The sequence below is a fragment of the Rhinatrema bivittatum genome, chromosome 3 (genome assembly GCF_901001135.1).
Source record: "Rhinatrema bivittatum chromosome 3, aRhiBiv1.1, whole genome shotgun sequence".
In the NCBI taxonomy this organism is placed as follows: domain Eukaryota; kingdom Metazoa; phylum Chordata; class Amphibia; order Gymnophiona; family Rhinatrematidae; genus Rhinatrema; species Rhinatrema bivittatum.
The window spans coordinates 445,114,183-445,132,800 of NC_042617.1; the positions used below are offsets into that span (position 1 = coordinate 445,114,183).

Below are 18,618 nucleotides of genomic sequence, written 5' to 3' on the forward strand. Positions count from 1 at the left end.
GCAAGTCTTTTCCGAAATATTAACTCGTTGGTCTCAATGGCCAGAAGTTAGGCTGATGAATAGTGATCTCCAGTATTATTTCAAACATATCCCAGAGATCACAGAAAACATGGTATTAAGGGAGACAATTCAAATTCATTTGTCAGGTTTACTTATCATAAACTAGAGCATTTAAGGCTAAGATTTGTCAATCTCCTAGTTGCGTGAAATGCGGAGTGGAGTATAATGCTTATGTTCATGTTTCTGGCAATATCATAATAATATAACATAAGAAATTGCCATGCTGGGTCAGACCAAGGGTCCATCAAGCCCAGCATCCTGTTTCCAACAGAGGCCAAACCAGGCCACAAGAACCTGGCAATTACCCAAACACTAAGAAGATCCCATTCTACTGATGCAATTAATAGCAGTGGCTATTCCCTGAGTAAACTTCATTAATAGCCATTAATGGACTTCTCCTCCAAGAACTTATCCAAACCTTTTTTGAACCCAGCTACACTAACTGCACTAACCCCAACCTCTGGCAACAAATACCAGAGCTTTATTGTGCGTTGAGTGAAAAAGAATTTTCAACGATTAGTCTTAAAATGTGCTACTTGCTAACTTCATGGAATGCCCCCTAGTCCTTCTATTATTCGAAAGTGTAAATAACAGATTCACTCTACTCATTCAAGACCTCTCATGATCTTAAAGACCTCTATCATATCCCCCCTCAGCCATCTCTTCTCCAAGCTGAACAGCCCTAACCTCTTCAGCCTTTCCTCATAGGGGAGCTGTTCCATCCCCTTTATCATTTTGGTTGCCCTTCTCTGTACCTGTATCCACAAATGTATTCCTTTTGGAGGGCTGTGGCAAAAAGATGCTCCACCATAGTGAGTTCTCCATTACCTGACAACCTACATTTCTGGCTGTTTGGTATTTATAACACTATCTCCCCTGCATTTACCCAATTATAGAAATTATTTTTAGACAAGGCAGGGGTACTAGCAAAGAAGACAATTTTAGCTGGTTGGATCTGGCAAGACAGCCCATGACTAGCCTATTGGGAAAAGAGATGACAAAGTTACTTATTTTTGAGTGTCTTACAGCAAAATCGTTTTCCGAGTCCAAAACAGAAGCCATGCTCAAGGTCTGGCAATCATTTATAGATATATTGTCCTTAGTGATTTAAAATGTAATCCTAAATTTATAAGCTGACTTTCAATTGTTTTAAGCTACACTCCCCTACAAAGAACATCACAGTTTTCTCTTACAGACTCCAATAGTTATTGGTATATTTTATTAGTTATTGGTATAATTTATTGGTATAATTTGTATCTACAGATGTTTGACTGGATGCTATTATCCTTAATTATCCTTGGAAAAGCATTTCTAAGGGCGGGGTGGTTGGGAAGTGGGGGTAGGGGCAGGGTTGATGGGGTTTCTTATACTATGTATTGCTGTACTCTGTAACAACTCAAATGATCTCTTTTTCTTCGCTAGTTCATTTTTTAAGGAAAATTTAAATGTTTTGTATTCCCCAACAAAATACCAATAAACAGATTTGAAAAAAAACACACCTTAATTCAATAAGAATACTTTGTTACTTCTTACCCTCAAGCCAGCAGCTAAACACTACCTCCTGCCTCCCTCCATTTCCTTTAACCATATATTTTGGTGTGATATGTATCACTTTTATCGTTATTTACTAAGTATGGTGTGTCATCTGTTTTTTCATGTTATGTATTATTTTTATCATTTAGTAAGAATGGTATGTTATTTATATTTGCTATGCCTATTATGTTATTATGGTTAATATGTACCATGTTATAATCCTGTACCTCACTGGTTACTTCAGTAGGACAGCAAGTAATAAATATTGTCATAATGTAAAATAATAATGTAAGTTCTGGGATTTAATGCTGTTTTGACATGGCAAGCAGAGCCAGTTCTTCCATTAGAACAATTCCATAAAACACATAAACAAACATAGGAGGGCAATTTTCAAAAAGCCCTTTTCTGCGTAAATCAGTATTTGCCCTCATAAATGGCTTTTGAAAATTGTCCTCCCTGTGTACAATTATATGCTTTTACAGGATTGTTCTGAGGAGGGGGTGGTGAGGTCATCCCGGCGTTTACCTATTAAAATCTCAGTTGAGGGGAGAGGCCTATGGACTTCAGAATTAATTGGTGGAAGAGCATGAACCGCAAGCTCTGCACAATGCCCTATGGACAGATTGATACTGAACGTCCCTAGGCACTGGCTAGTTATAGTAAAATTTAATTAGGCAATGTTAATCATAGAAGTCCTTTTCATTTCTCTGCTTGTCATCTTCAAGTTACATCTTTCCAGTTCAGCATACTTCATTTTTCTTAATATACTATTTAATTTGTTAGCCTTGTGTCTGACTGATCAGTGATTCATGGAGTGATTTCCAGTCATTTTTGTGTGTTTGGTCTGTAGGAGTCATTTCTGGGAACTTTGAGAGTCCTAGGTTTTGTGGTGTTGCAGTGACACTAGGCAGGGTACTTGTCCAGAAGCATGTGGGAATCCAATTGGCAGATGGGATATTGCCAGAATAGGGGAAGGTGCAGGCAACATATGTGCAGTTCTCGGCAGGATCTTTCTAATGAAAGCATTAGAGATATTACTAAGGTGTTATGTGACAAGTAGAAATAAAGACCTGTGCACTCAAGAATGGTGAGGGCACAATACAGGTGGCTCAAGCAGACTCTTGACAGGGAGTGGTAAAGAAAATGGGAGGGGGTGGGTTTGGATGACAAGTCAGAGAAGAAAGCGGTTTTAGTATAGGAGGATGAAATCAGAGAAGGGTTGATGGGATGAAATGGGGGTGGGAGAGAAGGCAGGGAAAAGGCCAAAGGACAGCTTATGCTCCTTATGAGCCAGCAACCCTCCTTTTCACCTCTGCAGACCAGCAATTTTTCAAATAGAATGGTTTCTATGGCCAAAAAGTAGTGAAAGTTTTAGAGGCAACAGTTGCTAATTCAGGCACATTAATTCTGCTGTTAGATGGTTATGATTCAAAATATGTATATAACAGTACAGATACATATTTAGTATTATATATTATGTTCTTTTGTTATGTTTGTGCTGCGGCCATTTCTATTCCACATAAAAATACTTCATTGTGAACCAGAGTGTAATGTCCTTTTTATTGGAGAGGCTGGGGGGAAGGGGGGATGCCTATGGCTACATGTATTGTGAAACATTAAAAACTGTGAATAAAAACACTCATATATGATAAAAGATGTCAGTCCAAGACTGACTAGAAGCCTGGTTTGCAAAAGCTGTAAGACACTTGGATTGCTGATTAGGTAGAGCTGTTACTTTAAAAAAAACCCAAAAACCAAAAAACATCCAGAAAGAAAAAAGAAGAAAAGGTTTACTAGAGGGAAGCTCCTAGGAAAAGGGGAGGAAAGCTCCTAGGAAGGCTGGTAGGTAGCTTGCTATATTACTGTCATTGTGTCTATCCATGAGATTTATGTGGAAAAGGACAAAGTGTTAGAAAAAGTGTTGGAAACAATATTGTAGTGTGTAGGCAAAATTTTGAATAAACTACAGGGTAGCAGTTCTACTGGAAAAAGGGAGGGACTTTGAATCCAAATCATGTTGTAAATTTTGCTGACAAAGATTTGCAGTATCGGTGTAAGAGGCGGCGGCTAGTTTCCCCCTTATTAAATATGGGTGTATAGATTCACAGATCTTAAGTCAGCTCAGAAGCCTATGAAAGGCAAGGTTTTATCTGTACTGTTTGGTTTGAAAAATCTTGCTCCTTTAAAGGGACATCCTCGTCTGACAAATTTGTTTTCTTTTGTAGAATATGTTTCTCTTCTTGACTGAACGTGCATCTCTACATTACCTGCCTCATTAACCACCGAGGTGCTCTGCTAGTTAATTTCATATTAGCAGGAGTAAATTATTTGTCTTGTAGGGTCATTCCATACAAATAATGCATAACATGATGTTCTACACACTGACACAGAACAGGTCTGATTTAAACAGAACATTTAAAAATGTTAGTATTAATAAATATATCAGGCATAATTAACATAGCTGTTCTAGGCAATAATTGTCCATGTCCTCCATTGTTCACTCTCACCAATTGTCTGGAATACATAGCTCATGGCATGGGACATTTTTGGCAGCCTATTCTTCACACAGAATCCTGCTGGAATGTTCAGAGCAGCTGTGACAATTGGGAAAGGCGTGAAAAACCTGAGACCATCGCAATACTCGGAGGTTCTAGATTTTCTTTACTTAGGTTCTAAAGCGACAGAACCTCCCTCACACTTCAATTCAGGATTATAACTAGCATCAGAGATCAATCACCTGGCAATATAACCGCCAAAACAATTACTTAACCGGTAATAACTGGTTTTCAAGAGATAGTAGGTATTACATAATATTTCACTGCATTGACATGCATACCACAGCCTGATTATAAAACCTTAGCAAGAAGGAATAAAAAATATTCATACGAAAATATAATGGCCATGCTTTTCAAGTCCATATTTAAATGCATTCATTTAAAACATCCATGTGTTACAAAATCCAACAGATTTTGCTGGATTGCTTGCATCTAAGAACATTTCTGTAATGTGGCTGTTGATAAACTTTGTGTTATATTTGTATCTTCATGGTGTCATGTCCAATATAGTCTAATGTTTAATTTATCTTTAGTTAGAGGGTTCCTCAAGATCCCACTGCTTGGCTGATATGCCAGCAGTTTTCAAGTTGTAGCCAACTGCATCAGAATGAAGAGTCTGCTCATTTCAGGGCCTCTCAAATTGAAGATTAAGTGTGAAACTACATTCAACATGAAAACACAAATGTCACAAAATGAAAGATTAGTGAGAATGTCATGCAGAAATTATGCTTCAAACAGGCAGTCTATTTAAACACATTGGATTTTTAAAGCTTGAACATTTTCAATGAATGCATTTAAATTTGGACTCAAAATAAATGAACATTTCCTATGAATATATCTAAATATTTTATTCCCTCTACAATTGTGTCCTACCAGTTTATAAATGAATGATAATACATTTTCTATTTACTGTATTCTTACTCTCAATATTCCTTCACTGATACATGATAAAAGTCATCTGTAGTGTACCTTCTTCTCTTATCTAGCTATTGGTATTTTTATTGATTTGTGGAATCTGCATGATCCATTTGTAATTGTGTTATACAGCCCAATCCCACTGGCTCAAATCTTGCTATATAACACCAAAGAGATTATAGTAGAGACCTGTAAGCAATTTATTGTGCAGACAACAGAATATGCACACAGCACCAGGATGAATTTTGAAATTGCATACCTGAAATCATGACCACAAAATCAATTTAAGTAAATTCTGTTTTCAACAAAAATGGTATCCTTTTCTATATATATCTATATATATCTAGATATATATATATCTATCTTTTTTTTTTTTTTTTTTTACAAACCAGCTTTGCAAAATACTGAAAGTTTGAATGAAGTATAACAAAAGACAAAACTGCCAAAATCCTATTGAATTGCCATGGTTCAGAGCCCCAATGATTAGTTTGTACCAAATATAAAATTGTTTATTAAAAAGATGTAGAATGTTAGAAAATGTATAGAAACTTCCTAGAAGACTCAAGAGGAAAAGGTAGTGATCTTTGGGATGGCTTACTGTGCTCTGTGATAAACCAGTGCTTAGAACTTATCTTGGGTCTATGCAGTGCATAGAAGCTTTCCGCTAATCAGCCTTTTCACTAGGTTAAAACGATGCCCACACTAGGACTCTGATAGTTTGTTTGTTTACTGAGGAGAAGACAAACAGAATATTTATACCTATTCTCAGTCAACCATGAGATGCATCTTTTATGAAACTTTTTTATTAAAACAAATTGACTACAGTATGTATTACAAGTGAAAACAGAATACTGCACCTTTTTTTGCTGCCATTGACTTTTGGAGAAGGAATTCTGCACAGGGGTGAGGGGGGACCATTAATATGAAAACAAAATAGTTAAAAAAAAATAAAAAAAGATGTAATTTGCTGTGCCTGCAATATTCAACTGTACTTACTATTACTATTGGTAATGGATTGACATTTGTGATTAAATACAGCATTCTAATATTAAAAAATTCTCTTCTCCTTTCATTTCACTCCTCTGCTATTAAGACTAACTGTTTCTATGGTCACAATACTGTAATTACAATGTCCATGAAGTTACAAATTCAGGGACTTATTTACCAAAATACGTTAATATGTTTTGTTAGTAAACAGACCCTGCTGAAATTAATGGCAGTATATTTACTATCAATGCACATTAACACATTTTAATAAATAGACCCCTCAGATAATTTCCCTGCAGGGCTAGGCAAGAATAAAAGTCAGCCCACTGACATACACTGCGAAAATCTTTGATAATCTAGAAAAGTATAAGGCAAAGTTATGAAGAATATGAGAAATTCATTTTTCTTCCTGGGGATCTCATTGCCTTCTTTTTTCGCCACCTCACACCCCCAGGGAACTAACTGGGTGACCCTGGTCCCCATCACTGGTTAACAACTGGAATGGAATCTCCTTTGTGACTGCACTAACCTGGACTGATCTGCATTTAATCCTGCAGCAGCAATCAACTTCTCTTCTCTCATGGGTCCATGTACACTGTACCCAAGGGAATTCCCCATTATTAAAATGCTGCTTTTCGAGGCTTAGTGTTTGCACAATAATTTCCAGTGCTCCAGCTCATTACCATACTGCCAAGAAAATAACTGGTCATGAAACATTAATGCCAGGTGTTCTAAATCTCATCAACTTTCAGAAGTTTACTTTCACTCTGGCATTCTTCATATGTTTTAGTAAAGTAGTACAACATATGGAGAGGGTTTGATTTACTAATGATGTTATGAAAAGCAATGAAATATATAATATATTGATAAAAATAGCCCTTTTCCCTACCCAGAGACCGTTAAGATAATATATGGTCTACAGTAAATAGAACTTCAACTCTATTTTCTCAATATGACGTAAGAAGGGTGGTGTTATCGTGTTTCCCTTTATTATTCATAATGTGATCTCAACCAGTTACCCTAAAATCTAATGACACTTGTGCACCTGATTTCATTATGCTATTCTAAAACGCCAATATATTTTTTGTTTTTGATGGAGAGTTCACATGTAGAATTTGGGTGCTTTAGTTCCAAGATTAATTTCAGACTAAAATAGCATACTCCAAACTTACTAGACAATTTCTTACGCTATTAACTTCCATGTCCCAAGTTTACTTTTATCTCTGTAAATCAAACCTATTTCTTAAATTCTAAAAAAAATCTACAAAGTCAACAGAAGTATACAGTACCTCCATCACTCTTCACACAGCCCACACCTCTATACCAGCAAGTGTCCATCTGGGGCATTTAATCTCAAAGCAAATTGACATGGTCAATACAAAGAATCCAAAAACCTAAGCCAAGCAAACATAGGTAAGTAGCGAGCTCAAGCAAAGTCAAAGGAGGCAGCCATCTTTACCAGTAACCCTTTTTCCCTGGAATTCTAAAAAAAAGCCTTATGCTGCCAATATTATACTCTGTGCCTATTTTACTGTACAACAATGTACAAACTACTCATTAGCCAAATTCGGGTCTGCAGTTTTGATTATGATTATGCATATATACTGTACCTTAGCTCTGGGCAGCTTCCAGTGAGCATACTTCACCGAAAGCTTAGGGCCTTATTTACTAAGCATTCTTCCCATAGATAGAAAATGGAAAAATAACCTTTAGTAAATAGGCCCCTTAGTGAGCTAAAGCCTATGTTAACGTGCTCTCAACCATAAGATGGATGTGGTGGACAGGCACAGACAAAAGCAGGGGAGAGTGGGCAGTGTGTACTTTTAAATACAACATTAAAAAATTCAGGCATCTAAGGATAATCAGTACTTCCGCTGAGAGCTAAGTGCTAGCACAGTGTCTCTTCATCCATGATGTGTTATGGCTGCCATTTTGCCTGTAGCTCACTAAGTCCACTTAGTGTTTTGTTTTGTTTTTTTAAAAAAAACCCTACAATAAAGTCTAAAAGCCCTGAACAAAAAGTTGCATTTTAAAGAGCCCACTTATTTAATATCTCCTTGACTGTACCACATATAATAATTAAAGTGTTTATGATTTGGCAGTGGCAATGCTCTACAGTTTTGTACTGTAGCAGTTTTGTCATTCCATAAGAAAACCCTCCAAATATTAAGATATTTATTGCATTTTTTCATGATTCACGGCACTAGAATAGGTTTTCTTTTCTGTCCCAAATAACTAATTCAGTTTTCAGAGCACCCAAGAATTAAATAATTGTTATGTTTCCAAGCCAAATTCAACCATGAAAAGGACATCAGTTCAATAGGTCAAGGTTTCAAGGCAGGACATCCTGATAAGCTAATTTTTCTTCTTTAGTCTAGTCTGACATCCTTTTTACTGTGCCTTGGGATACATAACATACATTTAACACAGGGACACACAAACAAAATATGGCCCTAGCAGTATACATTGTTAAGTCCTGAGTGCCTATTGAAAATAATGGATTATGTTACAGGTAAAGTGAATGGATATGGTGAACATAATCCACTGCATTTTTTAGTTACTGTTCACATTATTCAGAACCTCACTTTATCCATAACAGAAATACATTTGTAAGGCTTGACCCACAGGGAAATGAAACGGGCAGGGTTAATTACCATTCTTTTCCAGTGTTAGTTACACAGAGTATTATCGCAAACGGATCATCTCTTTCTTGTTTAATGTGTTGACACACAATACAAACCTTTTTCTTTTGGGGGGGGGGGCGGTAGGGAGGAGACGCTAAAATGGGATTAAAAACATACAAAATATATTGATGATGATTGCTCCCAGTCATTGTTCTAATATTGGATGTCTCCAGTTTGTTTCCTGCTGCTGTCTGCAGTTATTATTTATTAAACTGTCCCGCGCAGAAAGGTTTTCTTCCTCTTTCTCCAGCTTTTTGGCCCATGAGGGCTGAAGGAGTTCCTGTTCTTTATACCTTTTTTGATATGACTGTGCTGGCATTGTTAACATCACAGTGATGCAAGCGACATGAAGACAGTAATACCAAGAACTGTAAGAAGGACAAAGAGACAATTATTCTGTGCCTGGTACTCTTTATCTCACTTAAAAAGCAAAAGTCTAACCAGTAATCCAGGAAAAATCCTCATTTTCCCTGTTCGGTTTGACTGTCTACAATGTGACAAAAACCACTTTATAACTCAGAGCTCAAAAATAGGTCTTTAGATTACCTTAATGTGGCATCAGACTTTTGTGGGATCTGGTGCAGTTACAGTAACTGAGCACTCCAATAAACATACCTTTGTCAACTATGCTTCTGAGAGAGCCTCTGGACTCAAAAAAGGGTATTTTTAGAATTGGTAAAATTATTTTTTAGAATGGACACTGTACTGTGAAGAAATAAAAGGTCCTGCCACTTAAAAGCAACCTTAGTATTTATCTAGTTAAAGTGAGGCTGATATTCAGCACCACTTAGCTGGCTAAGTTCAGACAAATCCAGCTTAGTGGTGCTGTTTCAAGATTCGACCATATTCAGCAGCTACCACTATTTATCTGGCTAAGTGAGGAGCAGGGCGGGGCATTCCGAGGTGGAGCTCCTTATCGGGCTAACTTAGACAGATGTGCTGATATTCAGCCTTATCCAGCTAACCCCCTCATTTATCAAAATGCGTTAAGGCGTTTTGCATGCATTAAGGGCTTATCGCATGCGAAAAGCGCTGTTAACGCATGTGATAAGCCCTTAACGCATGCGATAGCACCATATCGTATGATGCGATGCAAATCTGAAAAAGAGGAGGAGTTTACTGTTTTGCAAAGCCCTACTGCATGGCTTTAACGCTGATTTTAGCTACAACTTTTTCAGGAGTGTTAAGTCATGTGATAGCTTGCGTTACGGCTGTATCACCCGTTGCGATGTTTTGTCACGGATGCCAGTTTTGGTAGTTTGAAGCTCCCAGAGAATCCACCTAGCTATCACGGAAGGGAGAGAGGGAGAGTGAGTGAGTGCCTAGCCATAATGCCCTGACCCTAGATAAGTATTTATATCTCTATGGGAGGCCCACCTAGTAACTCGAGGTGAGGTTTAGGTATTAGTTAGGGGCCACCTTGACATTCACTGTGAGACATACGAACAGACAGTGCTCTCTTGTGAACATTTGATGACCCTCGGAGTGAGGAAACTCACCCAAAGATGAGATTTGTGCAAGGTTCTCTCAACCTAGCTTGATGGACTCTCTACCTGGGTAACATCAAGCTAGGTTGAGAGAACCTTGCACAAATCTCATCTTTGGGTGAGTTTCCTCACTCCGAGGGTCAACAAATGTTCACGAGAGCGCACTGTTCTGTTCGCACATCTTACATTGAATGTCAAAGTGGCCCCTAACCCCTACACTAATACCTAAATCTCACCTCGAGTTACTAGGTGGGCCTCCCATAGAGATATAAATACCTATCTAGGGTCAGGGCATTATGGCAAGGCACTACCATAAGAAGCTTGCTGGGCAGACTGGATAGACCATTTGGTCCTTTTCTGCCATCATTACTATGTTACCTCTCCTTGTGTAAAAGTGCCAACTCGTACAGAGTTCTGCAAAAGGACAATGAGGCCAGTGTATAAATAACATTTAAGCTGGGTGATTAATGACGGATAAAATGTATGCAGTAAAATGAGTTGATTACTATCCTGCACACAAAATAAATACGGATATGTCTCCTAAAGCAAGTTATCTAATTAGACCATATAACACAAAGCACAGGTAAAACATACTATTAAAGTATACAACTTTTAAAATGATACTGTAGTCTGAAAGGTCCTCCTAAACTACATAAACTGAGGTATACAACCGAAGATTTCCAGTGCATTCCACTCTACCCCAAGCTGAGAGACAGCTGCCATTTTGAATATTGGTAACTATTCAACATGTTCTATTCCAAAGTTACCAATGGTGTCAAAGATCACTAGATTTACTTGTATATGCTGTGGGCCAGGAATATGACTGGCCCTGAAGACAGAGATATCAAATCAATTCCATAATCACTACAGTAATATAATAATGACCAGAATTACCATGAAAAATACAGAAGAAAACAGAATGGGAATATCGTGTGAGCTCACCAACATGATGAACTAAAAGAAAACCAGAGTAATTAGGTACAGACATTCAAACAAGGTATATGCTATTGCCTGATGATGGGAATTTAGTAATTAGTGAGTATTACAGAAGACCCATCAGGACTGAAAAATGGAAAATTTTCTAGAAACAATGGTCTTTCTTACAGTCAATCTGCCTCTCAGCAAATAGCAAATCTTGCTTACCTGTAACAGGTGTTCTCACAGGACAGCAGGATGTTAGTCCATCACAGGATGGAGCCCAATCACGGAACACTTTTGTCAAAGTTTCTAGAACTTTGACTGGCACCTATTGGGCATGCCCAGCATGGTACTAACCCTGCAGCCAGCAGGGTCCCCCTTCAGTCTTGTTTAAAGCTACAGGAAGAGCCAAAAAATAAAATAAGAAAAACATAACGAACCCAACACCGCGGGGTTGGGCGGGTTTCGTGAGGACTAACATCCTGCTGTCCTGTGAGAACATTTGCTTTCTCACAGGACAAGCAGGATGGTAGTCCTCACATATGGGTGAGTACCGAGCTGAGGATGTCAGAGTATGCACCAAATGTACCCAAAGATGTGCAACAGGCACAACAACTGGGGTGAAAATTTGGTAGAGGGCATCCTGAACCTTAACGGGCAGGCGGAAGGGTGTTGGTACGTCAAGTTGCAAAAAGGTTGCGCAAGACAGACTGGCCAAAGATGGAATCTTGCCTTCCAGCGTTGTCTAAATAATAATGGGCTGTAAAGGTATGGAGAGAACTCCAGGTAGCAGCCCTACAAATATCAGGGTGTGGCAACGAACGTAGGTGTGCTACTGAAGTTGCCATGGCCCTGACAGAGTATGCTTTAACACGGTCTTGAAGTGGAATGCCTGTTTGCTGATAGGAAAAGGATGTGCAGTCTGCTAACCAGGAGGAGAGTCTGCTAACCTACAGGTTGACCCAATTTGAAGGAATGGAAAGAAACAATTGAGTGCTTTTCCTGTGGGCAGCTATACGGTCTAGATAGAACGCTAGAGCACGTTTACAGTCAAGGGTATGCAGAGCCTGTTCTCCCAGATTAGAATGGGGCCTGGGAAAGAAGGTGGGTAGTATAATGGATTGATTGATATGAAACTCCGATACTACCTTTGGTAAAAACTTAGGGTGAGTGCGGAGTACTACCCGGTCGTGCAGACGTTTAGTTTAAGGCGGATAAGTATCTAGGTCCTGTAACTCACTAACTCTGCGAGCGGATGTGATTGCCAGAAGAAAAATCACTTTCCATGTGAGATAGCAAAGATCACAGGATTGTAGAGGCTCGAATGGAGGTTTCATGAGCCGACCCAAAACCAGGATGAGGTCCCAAGAAGGGGCCGGAAGGCGCAGTGGAGGTTTGAGGTGGATCGAGCCCTTCAAAAAATGTGTTACAAGGGGTTGTACTGAAATGGGTACATCTCCAACACCTTTATGGAAGGCGGCTCCCGCACTGACATGCATCCTAATGGAGGAAGTTTTTAGACCAGACTCTGATAAGTGCCAGAGATAGTCCAGAAACTTCGCGGTGGAACAGGTAAAAGGATCAAGTGACAGTGAGGAACACCATGACTTAAACCTGTTCCATTTGTAAAGATAAGATTTTCTCATGGAAGGCTTCTGTGAAGCAATCAGGACACAGGAAACTGGCTCCGAAAGGTTGAGTGGCTGAAGAATTTACCTTTCAACATCCAGGCCATCAGGGACAAGGCCTGAAGATTGGGGTGGCGTAGGCACCCTTCGTTCTGAGTGATCAGAAGCGGGTCCTTTCCCAAGGGAATGTGCCTGCGAATGGAGAGGTCCTGAAGGATCGGAAACCACACTTGGCGTGGCCAGTGAGGTGCTATCAAGATCATGGTTCCCTTGTCCTGACGTAACTTCACGAGAGTCTTCGAGAGAAGTGGAAGTGGAGGGAATGCATATAGGAGACTGGTTGCCCATGAGAGGGAGAACGCATCTCTTGGCTGTGAGTGGTGGCTGCGAGTGAGAGAACAAAATTTCTCTACTTTGCTGTTTTGAGGTGACGCAAAGAGGAATATGTGAGGATAACCCCAACGTTGGAATACCAAGTCCGCTACTGTGGGTTTGAGAGACCACTCATGCAGCTGAAAGGTGCGACTCAGCTTGTCTGCCAACACATTGTCCACTCCCGGCAAGTAGGTGGCCCCGAGGTACATCGAATGGGAAAGGGCCTCCGCCCATATCTGTGCCGCTTCCTGACACAGTAGGTAGGATCCCGTCCCTCCCTGCTTGTTGATGTACCACAAGGCCACTTGATTGTCCATCTGAATCAGGATGACCTGATTGGACAGGCAATCTCGAAACACCCTGAGAGCATATCTGATTGCTCGTAGCTCCAGGAAATTGATTTGGTGTTTGGCTTCCTCTGGAGACCAAGCTCCTTGGGTTTGCAAATTGGCGACATGTGCTCCCCAGACGAGGTTGGAAGCATCGGTGGTAAGAGTTATTTGAAGATCTGGAGCCTGGAAGGGTAGGCCTTGGATGACATTGATCTGATTTTTCCACCAAGCTAGAGACTGACGAAGTGGGTCGGTGATGTGGACAACGGTCGATAGTGGTTGAACAGATTGAGTCCATTGTGACCTTAGAGTCCACTGCATGACTCTCATGGCCAAGCGGGCCATAGGAGTAACCTGTTCCGAGGACGCCATGTTTCCCAGCAGGATGAGGAAGTTTCGTGCAGTTGAAAGGTGTTGAGACTGTAGCTGGTATGCGAGAGAAATGAGAGTGAGAGCTCGCTGTCGAGGCAGAAAAGCCTTTGCTTGAAAGGTGTCCAAGACTACCCCTATGAAGGACAAAGTTTGAGATGGGACTAAGCAGGATTTCGCGTAGTTGATGAGAAATCCTAGCAAAATCAGAGTGTGTAAGGTAAGATGTAGGGACGACAGAGCAGCTTGCTGAGTGGGAGCCGTGATCAACCAATCGTCGAGATAGGGATAGACGTGAACACCTTGAGTCCTGAGGAAGGCTGCTACTACTACGAGACACTTGGTGAAAACTCATGGAGCAGATGCTAGGCCGAACGGGAGCACTCGGAACTGATAGTGCTTGGGGCCTACCAGAAATCTCAGAAATCTGCGATGAGATGGGGTTATCGCAATGTGTGTGTACGCGTCCTGGAGGTATAGAGAGCAGAGCCAGTCTGCTCTTTGCAGAAGAGGAAGGATGGAACCCAAGGTTACCATCTTGAACTTTTCTCGTTGGAGGTACTTGTTGAGGGCACGCAGGTCCAGAATTGGACGAACGCCACCTGATTTTTTGGGGATTAGAAAGTACCGGGAATAGAATCCTAGGCCCTGTTGGGAGTAGGGCACTGGTTCGATTGCTCTGGATTGAAGGAGTAGGGAGACTTCCTGATCCAGGAGTAGTGAATGGTCTAATGTTCCCCACGTCAGCCGAGGTGGGGACTCCGGTGTGATGGAGAGAAAGTTCAGGTGATAACCTTGAGAGATTATGGCAAGGACCCACTGGTCCGAGGTGATTGTGTGCCATATGTTGTTGAAATGGCACAATCGACCTCCTACCGGTTACCTGTGGCAGTGGAAGCTGGCTGCTGCTCTCTATGCAGGAGTCAAAAACCGGAAGCAGGGCCCGGCTGAGGAGCTGCTTGCGCCTTTTGTTTACGAGGTTGATGAGACTGGGCCTTTTGGAAAGGCCTAGTGGAACGACCTCTAGATGGTGGTGGATAGGACTTCTTTGGACGGAAGAATGACTTTTTGGTGTCCTTCCTAAATGGTTATTTAGTCGAATATTCAGAAGGCATCAGAGTTGGCGAAGGGTCTCATGATGCTCCTTGAGTTCCGCCACCGTCTGCTGGATCTGTTCACCAAACAGACTGTCTCCGATGCAAGGCAGATCGGACAATCTGTCTTGTACTTCAGGGCGCAAGTCCAAAGACTTAAGCCAGGCCCATCTTCTTGCAGAAATAGCAGCTGCCGAAACCCTGGAATTGGTGTTGAAGATGTCATAAGAGGCCTTATTTCATGTTTCCCCGCTTCAAAACCTTTGTGAACCAGGGTTTGTAGCTGTTCCTGGAATTGCTGAGGCAGGAACTCTGCAAAGTCTGCTTGAATAAGACCCTATTATACTGGGTCATATAAAGCTGGTAAGAGGCGATCCAAGAGATGAACATGGATCCCTGGAAGACACGTCGGCCAATGGCATCCAGGAATTTCTGCTCCTTGCCTGGAGGGAAGGAAGAGTGGGGCTTTGAGCGTCGTGCCCTCTTTTGGGCAGACTCTACTACCACGGATTGGTGATCCAGTTGAGGTTTTTGGAACCCTGGAGCTGATTGGACCAAGTAAGTGATGTCTGTTTTTCGGTTGACTGGAGCTACCGAATCAGGGTGTTCCCAATTCTTATTGAGAAGATCCAAAAGAACCTCATGGATAGGGGTGGAGGTTATTTCCTTGGGAGCATCCAGGAATTGTAACAGTTCCATCATCTGGTGTCCATCATCTTGCTCAGTCTGTAATTGGAAGGGAACCAACTCAGACATTTCCTTCACAAAATTTATGAAGGACAAGTTCTCCGGAGGAAAACGCTTCCTGCTTTCAGTAGGAGAGGGTGGTGATGGTAAATCATTGGTGTCTGGGGAGGAATCAGCCCAGGTGTCATAGGGATCAGCACCTGTCCCTCTAGGAACCTGAGAGGGATGGGACGAAGGTATTCCTGAAGGTCCCGGTCTAGGCTCTGAAGACATCGAGGGAAGTACTGGAGGCACCGATGCAGGGCACCGATGCAGGCATCGAGGGCATCGATGGATGGATCGCTGGAGCCAATGGCCACATCGGCATTGATGGTTGAGGCATCGGCAGGACTCCCGATGGAGGAAGACGGAACGGTGTTTCTCCTCCCAATGACAGAGCAAGTGGAGAAGGCACTGGAGCCATCGGTGGAAAAGCGGCTAGAAGCGCTTCCATCTTTGAGAGCAGCGGTGCCAATGCTGCCGGAATGGGATTGGTGGTCGGTTCCACAATCGACACCGGTTTCGGTGTCGGAGGAACCTGGAATCTGTGCATCGCCTTATCGATGGCCTCCTGAACCATCTGGTCCAGCTCTTCATGGAGACCTGGAGCAATCAGCCCCGGCTCCGGAAGGGAAGAAGGAGGCAGAGGCATAGCCGGAGTGACCACCATTAAAGGCAGAGTCGCGGCTCCCAACACCTGTCCGGGTTGCCTTTTCTGGACGGAGTTTCTTCGATGGCGGCTCGGACGATGGCGAGGTTGATGGCTTTTCTTCATTGATGGTCCGAGGCTTTCAGTGTCAATGCCGATGTTTCTCTCTACGATCCCCTCGGTCCTGAGGGGGAGTAGAGGTAGTCGATGGCCGGGAGGTTGTCGACGCCGGATGGTCACCGGTCGGTGCCTGATGCTAGTGCGAAGTGGACAGCGCCGGTTTGGATTACGTCGAAGCAATAGACAGCGTCGGAGTTTGAGAATGGAAGAGAAGTTCCATTTTCTCCATTCTGGCTTTGTGACCTTTTGGTGTCATTTAGGCACATTTGGTGCAAGTCAAGACATCATGCTCACACCCGAGGCACATTACACAGACTTTATGGGAGTCTGTTATGGACATAGTGCGAATGCAGTCAGGGCACTGACGGAACCCCGTTGCCATGGCCTTAGAAAAATTGAGCCGCGGTGCGGTCGACGGCCAGTGGGCCATGAGGGCCGGAATCGACGGAACTGGGTAAAAAACTTATCGGAGTACCACGGAAGCAAAAATTCGAGAGGGGGACCCCTGTGGGGTATGAAAGTTTTCAGTAATTCCGTGAGGAAAATTCCTGTCAGGAATCTCTGTGGAGCTCCTTAACCCGTGTGGCTACTGCTGCGTGGAAAAAAGAAGACTGAAGGGGGACCCCTGCTGGCTGCAGGGTTAGTGCCATGCTGGGCATGCCCAGTAGGTGCCAGTCAAAGTTCTAGAAACTTTGATAAAAGTGTTCTGTGATTGGGCTCCATCCTGTGATGTCACCCATATGTGAAGACTACCATCCTGCTTGTCCTGTGAGAAATATTGATCCAAAGCTGTTCGAGTCCAGGACTTTTTTTCCCAACATCTAATTTGCATTACAATTTTTAGCACAGCTCGCTTTAGGATGGAATAGAGCCTAATATGGCAATGAATGGGGTCCCTTATTTGATTACACCCTCCCTTACCTCCAGCTTAGTCACCCTTTTCTTTCTGGTCACTCCCCCTCCTCGGACACTCCTCACCCCTTTCCCCTCGTTGCCATTACTCCCTGCCAAATAAGTCACACCCACTCTCTTCACGGCTTTCATCTCCATCCCATTTCTTTCTCTCACCATCTGTGGGAGTAGGACAGTGCCTCTGAGCATGCTGCTTCTTTTTCCGCCGGAGTAGAATGAATCAGTCAGCTGCGGGAGTTGGAGAAGTGTTGCCACCGCAGTCCTGCTGCTCTTCAGGCCAGTGCCAGCTCCTTTCACTTAATGCAGCTGTGCTGGGAAGAGGCTGCCTCCTCTTGCTGGTGGTTGGGGCCTCGTGTGAAATGGTTCTACCCTGGCCTCCTGCTACCAGGGACCCAGCAGAGCGCTGGCTCTATTACTCCTCCTTATCAACTCCATGAAAATCAGCCATCTTTAGATCTGTGCAAGTGGGGCAAGAGCCATGGGCCCATTCAGATGCATGGTCTGTTGCAGGTATACTGTTCACACAGACCTAAAAACAGTCCTAGTTTTCAGCTATCCCTGCTAGATATCCTGAAATTTCACATCTATGTGTGTGAAACTCTTGACCACTAGAAGGATTTTTATTTGCAAAAATGCAACTCATTTTGATATAAGTTGTGGGATGCAGATATATCTCACTTCTTCACACTAGAAAGCATTCCAAAGAGAACCACAGAAGATGACAAAGACTTTAAACAATTCTTTTTTTCTTTAAATAATAAGACGACAATGTACATCAGATGATCTTGGTATTTTCCCTTTCTATAGGTTGACAAAATGATTAATGATATGCATTTTTTAAAATGAGTGGGAAATGCACTTACCAGTAAAATATTAAAGAGGGTTTCACTGACAAGAGTACAAATGGCACAACTGTGTAACTTATTGCTATCTGGGTGGTTAGCCATGTCACAGCATCATAAATGTTTTTCATATGGAGGGAGCCAAGAAAGTGGTGCCTTATGTTGTTTCTAAGCTGAAAAAAAGAGAAGGAAAAAAAGCATACAAACAGATTGCTAGTTTTCGAATTAAAGGGGACGAGAGTAAAGTTCTATTGCAGCATTAAAGAATCCCGATTTAGCAATAATTGTTTCAGGTGTATAAAGATCTGTTTATCAACTGTTTAAAAACTTTCAGATAACTCAGTCTAGAAACTTGGGTAAGTTTACTAGGTTGGAGAGGTTAATTCTTTTTAAAAGTTGTGGAGGTTTAAGGGGAACTTCCTTTACTTCTGC

At 41.9% G+C, this 18,618-nt stretch overlaps 1 protein-coding gene across 2 annotated transcripts in view; it reads right to left on the bottom strand.

The window, feature by feature from the left end:
• Window positions 1–5,411: 5,411 nt before the first annotated feature.
• Window positions 5,412–18,618, bottom strand: part of MBOAT2 (membrane bound O-acyltransferase domain containing 2) — a 625,362-nt gene continuing 612,155 nt past the window's right edge. For both annotated transcript variants that reach the window (XM_029595828.1, XM_029595829.1), the window contains 2 exons: window positions 18,208–18,359; window positions 5,412–9,102 (listed from right to left, as the gene is read on the bottom strand). In XM_029595828.1, the coding sequence (XP_029451688.1) occupies window positions 8,880–9,102; window positions 18,208–18,359 (375 nt within the window). In that variant the 3' untranslated portion in view covers window positions 5,412–8,879. The remainder of the gene's footprint in view (window positions 9,103–18,207; window positions 18,360–18,618) is intronic.